The 15,723-nt window shown below is 41.9% G+C and overlaps 1 protein-coding gene across 2 annotated transcripts; it reads right to left on the reverse strand.

The window, feature by feature from the left end:
• Window positions 1-556: 556 nt before the first annotated feature.
• On the reverse strand, window positions 557-14,948 carry CHRNA9 (cholinergic receptor nicotinic alpha 9 subunit). 2 transcript variants are annotated; one of them, XM_070261776.1, is made up of 5 exons: window positions 14,207-14,948; window positions 13,308-13,453; window positions 12,224-12,378; window positions 5,958-6,490; window positions 557-2,970 (listed from the first exon to the last, which is right to left on the reverse strand). In XM_070261776.1, exons 1-5 carry the CDS (start codon window positions 14,265-14,267, stop codon window positions 2,426-2,428), a joined length of 1,440 nt encoding a protein of 479 aa, XP_070117877.1. In that variant the 5' UTR covers window positions 14,268-14,948; the 3' UTR covers window positions 557-2,425. The 2 variants fall into 2 exon arrangements, with proteins under 2 accessions (XP_070117877.1, XP_001497538.4); XM_001497488.7 differs by lacking the exon at window positions 14,207-14,948 and adding an exon at window positions 13,748-13,999 and having other exon boundaries at window positions 1,036-2,970.
• Window positions 14,949-15,723: the final 775 nt, after the last annotated feature.

Consider the following 15,723-nt stretch of genomic DNA (forward strand, 5'->3'; position numbering starts at 1 on the left):
AAAATCCGTTACTCTTCACCTCAGTTGTCCGAGATAGAAAGCTCGGAATCATTCTTGATGCCAATCTTTCCCTAACTCCACATCCAACCTGTCACCACGTTCTGTCGATTCTAGGTCGTAAATAGAGTGTGATCCGTTTTCTTATTCCCACCATCTTGGGTCAAGCCTTCATTACCACTTCCCTGAATTGGTAAAAACATTCCAACAGATCTTTCTGCCTCATCTCTTTTTTCTCTACAATCTTCTAATTGCCACCACACTCTTATTTCTGAAACACAAATCTGACACTATCACTCCCTTGCTTAAAATCCTTTTGTGCCTTCTCAGTGTTTTTAAGATTAAGTTCAATTTTTTTAGCATAGCTCAATAGGACCGTCTCAATCTGGCTAGAGACAAATCCAACTCAAACAAATAATCTAAAATGCAGAAAATGTTACATACACCAAGTTGTTCATTGGGTACTGTATTAATTTTCTATTGTTGCTGTAACAAATTACCGCAAATTTAGTGCCTTAAAACAACACAGAGGAAAGATGGAAAGATTCCTGGACTTTGTAACTCTGGATTTATTTTCATGTAGATGAGTAACTTCTGTCTGCCTAAGTTGTGGTCCATTGGGTTTTCTGTTATCTGCAGCCAAATGCAACTAAAGCTGGTAAAAGTACTTACGTAATTAAAATAAAGAAGAAAAATTGTCTGATTCCAAGTTACGTTTCCCCAATTCCCTGTCATCCATTTCATGAATAGACCAAGCCTCTTCCTTTCTAAGCTCTGCTCACACTCCTTTCTTTTCCCTAATGCCTCCACTTCCTGTCCTACTTCTTTCTCTGTCTAGCAAACTCCCACTCGTCCTGCACAGCCCAGCTCAAATGCCACACCCCACAAAGTCTTTCCCAAGCTTTCCCTCATCATCATTGTTCCCATGGCATTTTGTCCATGCTTCTGTGGTAGCACTTTTTACACTAGATTGTGTTTGTCTATTTTCTTGACTGTCTCCTTTACTGAACTGTGAGAAACGCGTGAACAACTGGAGGTCGAAACCGTGTTTTGTATTTGTTCCCTCCAAGGCTGACTTAGTACTCAGTATACAGTAGTGCGCAATAAATGTTTTTTGAATAAGTAAACACAAGAACAGATAACAATGTCTATATGTTTAAACCACATGCCATCCTCTCTTTCCCAGGCTGACCCCTATCTTCTCTCCACTTCTCTTCCTTTGTTGGTTGGTTTGTTGTTAATTGGTAACAGAATAGTCAAGGAGTTGGAAGTTAGGGAAGGGGTATTAGTACTTGGATCAATTTAATCAAGGTGGAAGTGGGGGGAATTTAAAGACACATTTAATTGAAAATAGGAAAAAGAAGTTGAGAAGGAGAGGAAGTAATCTCAGGCAGAAACTCAGAGTTAAGGACGAGAGTCCCTCAGTCTCTTCTATCCTAAATCATGATCTGTCATGGCCAAAAACAGTGTGGCTTCAGCAGATCTGACCCAAACTTGGAGTCACAGTGCTGAGGGTATGACTCCCAGCCCCCTTACCACCTACTTGGATATTGAGGAGGTAGGTCGCTTTCTCTGACACAGTTTCTTCCTTTGAGAAAGAGGACTAGAAATACCTGCTTGCCTAGTTCACAGAATCATTGTTAAGGTCAAAAGGGATCGGCCCTGTGCATCAGATTTGCTGTGACACCCAATGCAAATGTGAATCATGTAGCTTTAATATTTGTAGGAGGAACTCAATAAATGTTTGGTGAATAATTGAATGAGCTCGGTTTGCTGATTATCTTACTTAAATCAAAGACTAAATGCAGGAATGACTTCATCTTTAGGGTTTCTATAAAACATAACCAACATATATGACGTCATCATTATAAAGAAAGCTCTCTTCCCCATTAAGTTGCTGATCCTTAGACTTTCTTGACACAGGACAAAACTTTGTATTCCATCATTTGAGATATGGCTTGAAATGTACCCTGCCCGAGAAAGGTAACATCAAGACTTAACTGACATTAAAAAATACATGACTATTTTCCTTTTTTAAAAGCATATTTTAATAGGGACTAAGGAAAAAATAAGTTTGTTTTGTTTTGTTTTAAATTTAAAATAGTAATGTACTGCACTTTATCTGCACTGCTAAACAGGAGAATGATTGTGTGATCTAGAGGCAAGCCACCCACCACTCTGGTAGTCATAAAAGGCTCCTTCTCTATTTCTTCCATCTCCCCACTCTTGAAGTTTTGGACCTCCTGCTTAATTTAACCTGACAGGTAGCTATAACATTGATTTGAAGTTAAAAATAAAAAGTAAAGATAATATAACCCCTAAATTGTATATAACAAATATATACATTTGTGTGTGTATCTGACTTGGAAGAACATTAGAATAGATCACAGAGAATTGCATTGATTTATCCCCACATACCAAATGCCCACTAATCCGCTCTTGCTATGATCAAAATAGTCATCACAAACACCATAATGAAAAAAATCCACATGAAGAATCGGTCTATGACCTTTGCAACCTTCTTCCATTCGCTCCCCTTGGAATTGGTGGCCTTGTGGTCTTTGAGGCACTTGGCAATGTATTCGATATTCCTCGTCAGCACTCTGTACCGTGCACAGTAACTGCCAGCATCCTGCAGGTTCTCACCCTCACACCCCAAGTCATGCTTTAGGAGTTTGCTCATTTCCTTCTTTCTGGGAAGGTTTTTGTTCCTTGCTGTTTTCAGGTTAGGCTCTGGGAATTTGCCATAAACCTTCGTGAGGCGGTCCCGTTCCTCCCTATTGTGGTGGGGGCTGAGGCAGCTCTCACCCACGTCGTAGACAAACAAGATCCTGGACATGTATTTCAGGATGACCACCCTGGCCCAGTGTGGCACTGGCCGGGCCTCAGCCCCACAGAAGTGGATATTCATCACCATGATGGTCAAGGCAGTGGAGGCTGTGATCAAGGCCATTGTGGCTATGTAGTATTTGCCTGGAAAATAACAACAGTCAAGTTAGCTTGAACTGTCATGTTTGGCTCAAAAATAAACAAACGCCTTTTCTAAGGAAACTGTGGACACTAATAGTCACCAGTATAGACTTTTGAATCAAACTTCTTGGGCTTCCAGCTCCAGATTTGTGACCTGGAGCACGTTATAGAATCCTGCTAAATCTCAGCTTCCTTCTCTGTAAAATGAGTATAGTAATAGTACTTATCTCATAGGAATGTGATGAGGCCTGATGGAAATAACATATGTAAAGCACGTCCCTTGTGTTGAGTTAAAAAGTTTGTAAATGTTTGCTGACATCATAATGTGAAAAACTTCCACTTTCAACAAACAAACACTCAATGATCTTGGCCAGTTCTCAGACATTGTCTTCAGACCTAATTAACACGAAAGCTCATTACTACTGGGTAAGAAAGGTGACACTGTGTCACTATTAGTCTTTAACATGTGATTTCATAAAGCAAATATTCATGAAAAAGGAAAGTTAAGGAAGGAAACAATAAAGATAAGGGCACAAATTAACAAAATATAGAACAATAAGACAAGAAGATAAAACCAAAAGCAAGCTATCTGAAATGAGTAATAAAATTGATAAACCTTTGATAAGGCCTTTCACAAAATAGAGGCACTGGGGGCAGGGGACGGTGTGGAGAAAGAGACGGAGAGGATGCAAAAGAGGAAATAACAGAACAGAAATTTAGAAAACAATAAAATAATATTACAAATAGCTGTATGATAATACATTTAAAAACCTAGATGAAATTTCTAGAAATACACTAGATGTCAAATTTAGCATAAGAAGAAAGAACACTTGAATAGAAATGGGAATTAATCAGATACCTCTATCCACCCATCCTGCAAAAAGCTAGGGGCCAAAAGGTTTTATAGGTGAGTTTTACCAAACTTTTATGGAACAGATAACTCATATCTTATGCAAATTGTTCCAGAGATAGAAAAAGAGTTCAAAGTGCCGAGCTCATTTTATGAAGTCAATTCAGCCTTGATTTCAAAAGTAATAAGAAAGGAAATATTAAGGCCATTTCACTTATAGCCATATTTGAGAAAGTCCTGTAAAAATTATTAGTTAACCAAATCCAATGGTGTCTCTAAATGATAATTCATCTTGAAAAAAGAGGGTTTAGTTCAACATCAGAAAACCTAACTAACTGCATTAATGAAGTGAAAGAGAAAATTCACGCGATATCTCAACGGATGAAGACAATGCATTTGATGACGTTCATCATCTGTTTATTATTTGTTAAAAGCTCTGAGTAAACTAAAAATTAATGGGACCTTTCTTAATATAGTAAAGGCTATGGACCAGAAGCTACATCAAATGCTACACTTAATGCAGAAAACAAACACATTTCTAGAAGATTGAAGTACCTTTCGTAGGTGCTACAAATAACAAATTGTGATTGTTAGTAAATATTCTCAAGATCTGTGTACACCCTTCCTAAAAAGATACATTTCATATTATCACAGAAACAGGACAACTAATGCTTGCAAAATTCCTGAGGCATCTCTCTTCAGAAATTGAGCCAACTTGCTGTTGAACGTCACTGCTAAAGAAGAAAGAGGGATCTGCCAATGGATCCTGCCTCAAACAGGCTATGATTGGATGTCGCCACTGTCAATCCTTTCTGCCTCAGGAGAGGTAATAAAAATGCCTATACACCTCTTCCTCTTCATTAGTGGTGGTGGGGGCAGAAAATCTGCTGTGTTTCTCTCTAAAAAAAGAGTGTGTGTAGTACTTTACTTGGAGAGACATGAAAAGGAAAAGCTCTTCAAACAGAGAAAGCAATGTAGCAACATCTGGATATTGGGCAATACTGGACTCAGTCGAGGGGAAAAGGGCAGTCCCATATCCCTTTGACATTCGTTTCTAAGTCTCTTGGTATTCTGAAATTTCTCCTCACTGCTTGTTTAAGGTCTAGCTTATAATTTGGGTAAGCATCTATTACAACAGTGAGTCACTGAGACAGAGGTGTTGGAGCTGAGTGGTGTCCTCAGTGGCAGGGAGTAGTATTAAGGGTGTTAGAAGGGATCTCATAACAAGGTAGGTAAAGAAAAAAGGAGGCAGGAATGGTAGCCTCAGTCTACACTCCTACCCTTAGCGGGATATTTCATGATTGCAGGGTTTTGAAAATGCGGTCTACTTTAGAATCAGCTCAGATTGATACTAAATCCAACTCTTTGGGTATAGGAACCTACATTTTAGCAAGCTCTCCCACAGCTGTTACACCCAGTAAAGGCTGAAAATTATTCTATTAAGGGTAAATGGCAGGATTAAAAAGCCAGTCCGTTTCTATCGTGTTTGTTGCTCTTCCCAAGAAGAGATCCCTTGTGCTGTGAAAAGATAATAATAGTCACTGTTTACTCAGTGCTTACCATATACCAGGTTCTGTGCTAAGCAATGACACAATGAGGTAGCAATTACACAAATTGTGCAGGTGATGAAGCAGAGACTCAAAGATTAAGTAACTTGTCTAAAGTTGATCAAGGAATGAGAGAGAAAACCAGAGTTCAAATGCAGATTTCTTCAACTTCAAAATCAGAGGCTTAACCTCTAAGCCAGAGGAACAGAAAATGCATCAAAATTACCTGGAAATCTGGTTAAAACAGATTGCCAGCCATCACTCCCAGAGTTTCTAATTCAGTAAGTCTGGGGTGAGCCCTGAGAATTTGCATTTCTAAAATGATGTTGTGCTGTGGGTCCAGGGACCACACTTTGAGAACTATTATTCTAATATACATATGTTTCCTCTTTTGTGTAAACCTAGAGACCGTAAGACCAGTTTTGTTTCCACAGTCACATCTGTATTCAAAGATGCCAACTGAAGAAACTAAATGAAGTGCACGACAGCCTGTGTTGAGTTTGAAGTTGACCTAACTGTTATGAGTTTAAAGGCACAGGCACAACCCCAGTCACTACAAAGCTAGGCTGGAAGTGTAAGACATTTGAACTCACCTATCAGAGGGACATTTTCTGAGGCCGGCATGATCTCTGCCACCATGAGCTGAAATACAGTCATGGCCAACAGGATGGTCACTCCCAGAGAGACCTTTTCCCCAGAGGCTGCTGGAAGATAAAAGCTCAAGGGGGCCAGGAAAGATATGAGGACGCACGGGATGAGGAGGTTGACGATATAGAATGAGGACCTCCTCTTCAGAAGCAGAGTGAATGTCACATCCGGGTAAGGCTCTGAGCAGCAGCCATAAGAGATCACATTCTTCACAGCGGGCATGCCATGCACCTCCCACTCCACATCTTCAATGAAGTCAGAGAGGTCTCCGCTGTCCAGGGCATTGAATATGTCCACTTGATTGCCATTGTAGGTCCAGGAACCAAAGGTCAGGTTGCACTGCTGGTTATCAAAGGGGAAGTAGGTGACATCCACCACACAGGAGCTCTTGGTAATGACAGGTGCATCCCAGGTGATCAGCCCATCATACCGCAGGACCACATTGGTGTTCACAGGCTCAGAAGATTCATCGTCAGCCCTGGAGGTCAGAAGAGAGAAATAAAAGCTGCTTGCCAGGAGAACTCACCAACTTCCTTACTCCAGACAGCTCATCGCCCTGTGCCCATCACTTCAGTGTCTTTGGCAATGGTTCACCATTCTCCCCGTCACCCTGGCTTGAAAATCTGGAATCATCTCTAATTCTCCCTTCTCCTCCATCTCCTATAGTTTGTCAGGGCCCAGTTCTCTTGGATTCTTCCTTTAAAGCATCTCTGCCCTGTGTGCCTTCCTCTCCTTGGTCCAGGTATAACGATTTAAACATCCAGACAAAAAGTTAACCTGTCCAGGCTAAAGTCCAGGGAGGCTCTTCTCTCCGGATTTGTTAACTTTGGGTACAAGATTATTAAAACAGCTTTTTGTTGCTGTTGGGAGAGCTGTACACGTTTATTATAGAATATTTGGAAAACACAGAGAAAAAATTGTTTACGCATAATCTAAGAAATAATCATCTATTCTGAATATATCTTCTTTTTTGTTTTATCAACATTTATGCCTGGCATTTTTGAGTGCAGAATTTCTATTTCCCTTGAGGGAATGACTCTTTCTCCACCACCATTGCGAAGCAGATGAATGTTGACTAAGGCACCCCAGCATCCCCTGGCTAGGGGCTGCCTGTGTGACCCGAGCAAGCTCCAACTGATCCACTCTCCCTGGAGTTTGGATTTAAGCAGAGTGAACCAAAGACCAAAAACAGACACCCAGGTGGGGGCTCCCTGTTAGAAAAAACAACAACAACAGCTCAACAGTCCCTGCTCCCTCAAAGTCTAGAGCAGTCCTGGTCTGTCCTCTCCAGAGCCTGGTCATTGATTTTTTCCTTTAATTCAGTGAGCTGTACAATATCCTTCCAACAAATTCCTTTTTTCACAAGGTAGCCAAAGTCAGTTTCCAATGCTTACAACCAAGAACCATAATTGATGTGTTCCTGTTAACATTTTAATGCATATTTTTCCAAGTCTTCCTTATAATTTGTCCCTAAAAAATATATTATGGAGGGGCTGGCCCCGTGGCCGAGTGGTTAAGTTTGCGCACTCCGCTGCAGGCAGCCCAGTGTTTCGTTGGTTTGAATCCTGGGCGCGGACATGGCACTGCTCGTCAAACCACACTGAGGCAGCATCCCACATGCCACAACTAGAAGGACCCACAATGAAGAATATACAACTATGTACCGGGGGGCTGAGGGGAGAAAAAGGAAAAAAATAAAAATCTTTAAAACTATATATATATTATGGCTAAATGTCCTGGATTGGATCCTGGAACAGAAAAAGTACATTAGTGGAAAAACTGGTGAAATGCAAGTAACATCTATAGTTTAGTTAATAGTCTTGTATTAGTTTTAACAAATGTACCACAATTATGTAAGATATAGCATGAGGGAAAGCTGAGTGGAGGATATACAGGAACTCTCAGTACCATCTTGGCAACTTTTCTGTAAATCTAAAATTATCTCGAAATAAAATAGTTAATTTACAAAAAAAAAGAGACAAAGCTTAAAAATATATATGGTCATCTGTTCATATTCTTCTACAACATTATTTTCATGGCTAAATAGTATTCATTATATTCCCTTATATAGATATGGCATGGTTATTTAACTGATTCACTGATGTTCGACATTTTAGTTGTTGCCAGTTTTGCATTTATAAAAAATTCTGTAGTGAACATCCTTGTAGTCAAATCTTTGCATTTATCCACTAACTCTTTCTTTAAGTTAAATTGCTAGAAAAGGATGTGCTAGATCAAAGACATGTTTTTAAAGTCCTTTTTTCCTCCACACATTAAAAATTGAGCACCACAATGTTAACTGTAATGGTCTGATTGGAGTGGACCCATTCCCACAGGGAGCTACTCCAATCGGACCATTATGGCTAACATTGTGGTACTCAACTTTTAATGAAGGGTTAGAGAGGGGATCTTTAATGAGGGTCTTGTAAAGATAACAAAATGAATTTCTTAAAATGCCTGAACGTAACGTCAGTAACAATGAGAATAAATATAGTTAGCTATATGAGAAGTGGGAACTATAGATGAACTGAGAGCATCCCTAACTCTTCCTACTTTTCTTGGAGTGAGAGGAGGATCTGCTGTCACTTCTTCATCTTGCTTTTATTCCTTGAATTTAGCTTCTTTCCAATGTGTGCTCTTTTTTTTTTTTTTTTTTTGCTGAGGAAGATTCACCATGAGCTAACATCTGTTGCCAATCTTTCTCTATTTTGTATGTGAGCCACCGCCACAGCATGGCCATGGATAGATGCATGGCCCCCAATGTGTGCTCTTCCAAAGGTCGCTCATGGCTTGCAAACTGGCAAATCTAAAGACCTCTTCTAAGTCCTTATCCTCTTCAACTCTTCCCAAGCATTTCACACTGTGGGTTGTTCCTAGACGTCCTTTCTTCCCTTGGTTTCTATGACACCTCTCTCTCAGTTCTCCTTCTACCTCTTTAATCATGTCTTCCAAGTGCCCTCTCTAAATTTCTTCAATGAAACTCTTCAACTTTGTCCTCAGCCATTTTCTTTCCTTCCTTGAGTAGTTCTATAAGGGCTGAAAGGACTTTTGATATCTCCCTCCCTGAACTTATTTCCAGGCTTAAGCCTTGCCTTTGCAATCTCTTTATTGGTCATCTCCATGTGGATGTTCCTTTTGGTCCCCCAAACTGAACAAGTCCCACACCAAACTTGTCTTCTTTTTCTCCAAACCTGTTCCTCTTCCTCTTCTTTATTTTCAATCTCACCTAAAAGTTTTACCATCCTCTCAATCATTTAAATTATTTAAGCAAAACTTAAATTCTAGACAAATCTTTCTGAATATAATAGGGCACCCAGTTCCTCACTAGGTCTAAAATCTAAGTATTAAAACTGCTTATTAAAATCAAACCATTAAAACTCTCTCATAATAAATGCACATTTGGATTTCTGTAACCCACTCTTTACCTCATCTAAAAATGTCAGGAATCCTCGCAGCCTCTTATACTAACCATTATATTGGTCGTATACTTACATTAAACAACCTCACTCGAACTTTGAGCCTCAATATATCTATTCCTTTACTGATTTGGTAACAGAGCCAACATCTGCTTGAGCCATTATCTTGCTAAAGAGCTCATTGCCTCTTGGGAAAATTCCTTACTCAAGTTATTAGCTACTATTTTTTTAAATTGCTTATCTTTCCTTTAACTTCGACTCATTGTCTTGGGTTTTGTCCTCTGCAGCAATTTTCTCTTTTCTCTGCCTTATTTTCTCTATGATTGCCTAAGATAGCCATCAAGTCTTCCCAAGGACTTCTCTCTTCCAAGCTAAGCATCAACAAATTCAATGCCCCTCATATGAAGTAGCTTCCAGGCCCATCACCATCTGTCACTCCCTAACAAGTCTGGCCCATGAATACAGGCACCACTGGTGAATCTAGATGCTAAGCATCTTCCTGCCTAAACTATCTTTATCACACCTGATTGCCTCACTGGCCTTATTGCCCTCCTTCTCTCCCTACCACCATGCAGAAATCCCATTTTGTGGTCTACAAGGCTCTATGCCTGCTTCTGAGAAGTAGTGATATAATATCTGGGATCAGAAGATTCTGCAGGTCCAGAGATTCAGCTAGAAGGACGAGGGTCAGGGAAATGGGTATGACTGGGGTCCCTCCTTTGCCCCATTGTATAACTTTCATCCATTCTCTTATCAGTTGGTTAAAGGAATGCAAATGACATCCAATCACAGCTACATTTAGAGTTTTCTCTAAATAGTAAAACGCTGATGTTACTCAGAAGGAGAATGCAAAGGAGAATAGAGGATCTGAAAGAGAACTCCCCATGACAGGAGGGCAGAGAAAACGAAAGAGTCAACCCAGGGGAATTGAAAAGAGCTGATTAATCAGTATGGTAAACAGGCTCTGTGTGTGAAAGGAATGGGGAACAGAATTCACACATCTCAAAACCAGTGATGGGCGGGGAGGGAGGGAGAATGGGGACAGAATTTACCAAAGCCACAGTAGGTTTGTGTGAGCTCACGAGCGCATTACTGGCTTCTCTATTAAGGGGAGACTAGGGCAGGCTTAATTTAGGTCACCGTGCAAGCTCACAAAGAAGTGGTTCAGTAAGAGTTGGTCACTGCTTCAGCCAATCAAAGCAGGAAGGAGAGGAGAACCAGCATTCTGTTCGTTTTCCAGGGAGAGCAGTCAGCACTTATAGAATGCTGTAAGTGATCTATGTAAACTGTATTCTCTGATCACTCTCCTGCACCCTGTGGCTGCGAGGAGGTGATGGACAACATGGCTCATTCTGTTTCTCGTGTGCAGGCACTAGGGGTCAGGGGTGGGGGGAAACTAGAGTAATGAAGCACTGGAACTTGGAGGTTATCTTGCTTGGGAAAGGATATGGAAGATTCCTCTGGCCACTCAGAGTGGGGAATGGTCGGCAGGATCAGGGTCATGATCCAAGAAGTCGTGACTCTTGGACGAGCTCGCTGAGTAAATAGTGAGAAGAAAGTCCAGGCTGCAACCCATGAGTGTTGCTTCCTGAAGGGAAACTCATGCCCACTAGAAGGGTGGGCTCTCAGGAGAGCCCCCTGAACTGTCCCTCAATCAGCTTGTTCTGAGTCAGCGAGGAACCTTTCCCAACCCACAGAAACCTGGGTTCCGGAATAAAAAGGGAGAGAAACCCCTTTCACAACAGGTAGAGCAACTGAGCCTGAATTGTGGCAGAGAAATCTGGTTCCTTCTCCAGGTGTGGTCCATGGACCAGCAGCACCAGCACCTGGAGCTTATAGAAATGTGGAACATCCAACTCTATGTCAGACCCAGTGTATTTTAACAGGCTGCTCAGGGATCACGTGCACTTTGCAGTTTGAGAAACATAACCTCACCTCCCCGTTTACTCGAGGCCCCTTGCCCTGGGACCAGGAAAAGGCCAACTGCTAATCTTATGGTCTAGTTCATCCTTCATCCATATACAAATTCCAAAATCCATAGGCCAGCTTCTAGATGGCTCATTCTGGTTTAATCTTAGTAGTATCATCATTATTGATACTTGGTCTTAGACAAGGGAGCACCACTGTTATGGACTGAATTATGTCTCCGAAAAATTCATATGTTGAAATCCGACCCCTCAGCACCTCAGAATGTGACCTTATTTGGAATAGAGTCATTGCAGATGTAATTAGTTAAGATGTCGGTAGAGTGTAGAGTGGGCACAAAATCCAACATGACTGGTGTCCTAATAAGAGAAAATATGGACACGGACAACACACAGGGAGAACGCCATGTGAAGAAGGTAGAGATTGGGGTGATACGTCTACAAGTCGAGGAACAACAAAGATTGCCAGCAACCACCAGAAGCTGGTGGGGAGGCATGGAACAGATTCTCCCTCACAGCCCATAGAGGGAACAACCCTGCCGACACCTGCATCTCGAACTTCTAACCTCCACAACTGTGAGCCAATGCGGCTCTGCTCTTTAAGCCACCCAGGTTGTGGTACTTTGTTCTGACAGCCTAAAAGGCTAATACAGCCTCTAATACAGTTTCTCACCTGAAAAGGAGAATGTAACCCTAAGCTTTTCTGACCTATTATTTTTATCATCTAAGATTTTATGACCACCATTTCAGGGCCTAGGAACATGAATTGGTACTTAACTACATGCATGTTTTAAACATTCTTTTTTATTTACATTTAAATTCTGTTAAATTGACAAGTTCATTCTTGAGAAACTAGTGACTTGCACTTACTTGTTATACAGGACGATATCTGGCCTCCACACCAGGTCACTGGGGATCCTGATGGAGTCCAGTCCATCATACTTGTCTCGATCCCACATGAGGTATGCATCATGCCAGATTTGGCGGATCCATAAATAGGCAGTCAAAATTTGGTTTCTCTCATCCTGCACAATTAACCAGATATAATTTTGTTCAGTAGACACCTCAACTGAATGCCTTCCATCTCTAGAACCCCTGTTATTCACAACAAAAATTCCAAGAGCACTAGTCTATTTACAATAAATAAGTGAGAGCTTTTCTAGTCTATCCCATTGGTTGACTGCCAAGGCCATATTTTTTTCTACTTGATTTAGTGTTTGGAATGTAAAGCGGGCAAATATTTAAGTCATCAGATCTTCGCATGGATCAGCTGTCCAGATTTCTCTGAAAAATTGATCAACTGATGATTCACTTGAATGAGAAAGTCAGGAAATAGCTGCAGTGTACAAAAGAAAAGTCTTTTGAGTTTTATAACTTTGTGTAATTAAACATATATAGGCACTAAATAAGGTATGTCATTTTAAAACACCATCTTTTTTTTAAATTGGGATAAAATTCATATTACATAAAACTCACCATTTTAAAGTGTACTATCCAGTGGCTTCCAGTATATTCACAATATTATGCAACTATCACTACTACCTAATTCCAAAACATTTTTGTCACCCCCAAAAAGGAAACCCTATGACCATGAAGCAGTCACTCAACCATTCCCTGCCCTTCCCACAGCCCCTGAAAACCACTACTCTGCTTTCTGTCTCTATAGTTTTGCTTATTTTGACATTTCAAAGAAATGGATCATACAGTATGTAATGCCATCTTTCTTCAGATGATGTAAGACTGTTACTGTTAATGGCCAGGATTAGGTAACATTTAGCGAAATTAATTTTGTAGAAAGCTTCCTTCCCCTGATGTTGCCTTCTCCCAACAGTTTGCACACAGAGCTCCCTGTTCTCAGTTCCTCTCAAATTCCCAGTTAAGACACTCCCTTTGGAAAGGACTGTTTGTTCATTCTAAGCAACATTCCAAAGGGTCATCACTATATGTTACTCACCATGTCCTTAATCTGAGAAAGCGTAATCTGCAGTGTGACATTCAGGACTTTATCTGTGTCTTCTACTGGACGAAGAGCATTGGAATAATCTTCAAAAAGGTCATTGAACAACTTCTGAGCATATTTTCCATCTGCAGTTTCTACAGCTGCTCAAAAAGAGGGACCTGGATCAACATTTAGGGCAGTGTATGTTTCAAGGCAAAGAACAGCAGACTGAGGACTAGAATAGTGGATGCTCCAGGGTCAGTTATGGACAAGCTTTGGGTCAATGAGAGTTATTTTTCTGACATGCCCTACCGGGATCAGCATGAGTCAATAAAAAGCACGGAACACTTGCCTGCAGTTAGATCATTTGTTCTGTTTCCTGGCCTACCCCACCTCCTACCAAAGAAGTGGCCCCAAATGAGCCGAGATGGTTACCAAACCCACCAGCCTCTTACCTCTCAGTCTGGAGGCAGCAAAGTAAATCCAGCAAAAGGAGATGCAGGAATGAGGCCAGTTCATCTTTTCCCTGAGCCTCTATAAATTGCTAGCCAGGCTGCTTGGTCTTGCACTTCCCTCCTTGAATGGGAAGGGTCTAGGCACAGGGATCCCACTCTATCGTAGTCTCGCTCTGGCAGATGGAGAGCTCAGACCTGCAGCGCACACAGAGCCCGAGGTCCTGAGATCCAGACCCACCCTCCCTCCCCTCTGGTAATCTGAGACTGGCAACTCCAGCAGCTGAGATGCTGGGAGCCAGGGGGGCTAGGTGAGGCGGTGCTGCTCTGGGGGAGCTGTCACAGTTGAGGGACCCTAGCCACCTTCAAGAGGAACATCCAGACCAAACTTTCAGGAGAAGAGAGGTAGGGGAGCCCAACACCCCCAGATCTCTGTCTAAGCAGAATGGGTGCTTTCTATACCTGCAGCAAGCAGATTCAGCCCGAGTCCAGGGACTAAGGGAAGCTGAACAGAGCCTGCCATGAGACAGCCTTCCAGAAAGGCCCTGTGAATGTGCTTCCAGCAGCATTTGAAGAGGGAAAGAGAAGCAGTTCCATAATCTCCAGAACAGGTTGCCCTGCTTCTCCTCACTCCATCAGTTGTCCCAGTGGGCGTGGATCTTGCACAGTAAGGTGTGTGAGTCTATGCGCGGAGGGCTGCATTGGATGGGAAAAGAGCACTCACACCCTTCAGAAGCAGCAGCACTGTAATTTGGATTAGGAGGCAAAGACCTCCTAGGTTTGACTGCCAGCCCAAACCCTTCCTACCTCTGTGATGCTGAGCCTTCCTGAACTGAAGACTGGGAAAATAATATTCCCCCTCTCCGGGAGCTACTGGGATACCTTACATGAAAGCACTTTGTAAAACTTTAAAGTACTACGTAAATGTTAGTAATTTTCACCTCTGATCAACTTCGTAAAACCTGAATTTCCATATTTATCAAGTCACCCAGGGTTTATTAGCTCTAAAAGAAAAGTAGTTCAAAGGCTAACCAAATCAGCAGAGAAATGATTCATAATTCATGATGATATTACCAAGGATGTTATTCCTTTGCATTTGAATGCTGCTTTATATAATTTCACAGTCATTTCTCATATGATCTAATTTTGCTCCCACAAAAGAATGTCAATTTCCAATTGCCATCACCTGTCCCTCCTCTTGCCTGGGGAAATTGCCTTGGAAAACCAAATTAAGACCATTCGGTTGCCTGGAGTCAGAGCAAGGACATTGGATAGCTCTATTTCATCAGTTACAGCCGTCTGATGAGTCACCCTGTCCCTCTCCAGGAATACATCCCCGAACGGAACAGACACTCAAGCCGCCAGCTAAGTGCGTTTCTTAGTTGCCTATGCTCTTGTGTTGATTGCGCAGACATTATTTTCCTGACATCCCTAGTCTGACTCACCCATCAAATGACACAGTTCCTGGTGCCCACGCTCAGGCCTCCTTCAACAAACCATCCGCTCTGGAATCTCAGAGGCTGAAGGTCCTTTTGAAATTGAGTTGAACGCCTCATTTTTACCTGGCGAAACTGAGGTCCAGAGATGCGAGTGGCTTGCCTCCAGCAGCCCTTGGCCAGAGGCAGCATCCAGGCCCCCTGTCCAAGCCCAGTGCGCTCATCACACTACGGCTGCCTTTCCTCCTTCTCATTGTCATTCATCCGCATGGCACCGGATGCCAGCTAGGTAGTGACCTCCTCACGGCTAGAGACTCCCTACCTTATGTTTCTTTGATTCCTCATGACAATTGGAGCAGCCCCTGGTTACAGGCACTCGGTGAACACCTGGTGCTGTGGCTGCTGCTCAAAAGCTGCCTGGAGGGTGGTCATCCCTGGTAATCCTTGATTGCTTTCGATTAACTCAGTTCATTCAATTGGTCACTCACAATTTTTTTAAAACATGGTAACAGTTGATGCCTACCTTGTCAACGTTAACACAAT

Source organism: Equus caballus, chromosome 3 (assembly GCF_041296265.1).
Source record: "Equus caballus isolate H_3958 breed thoroughbred chromosome 3, TB-T2T, whole genome shotgun sequence".
NCBI lineage: Eukaryota > Metazoa > Chordata > Mammalia > Perissodactyla > Equidae > Equus > Equus caballus.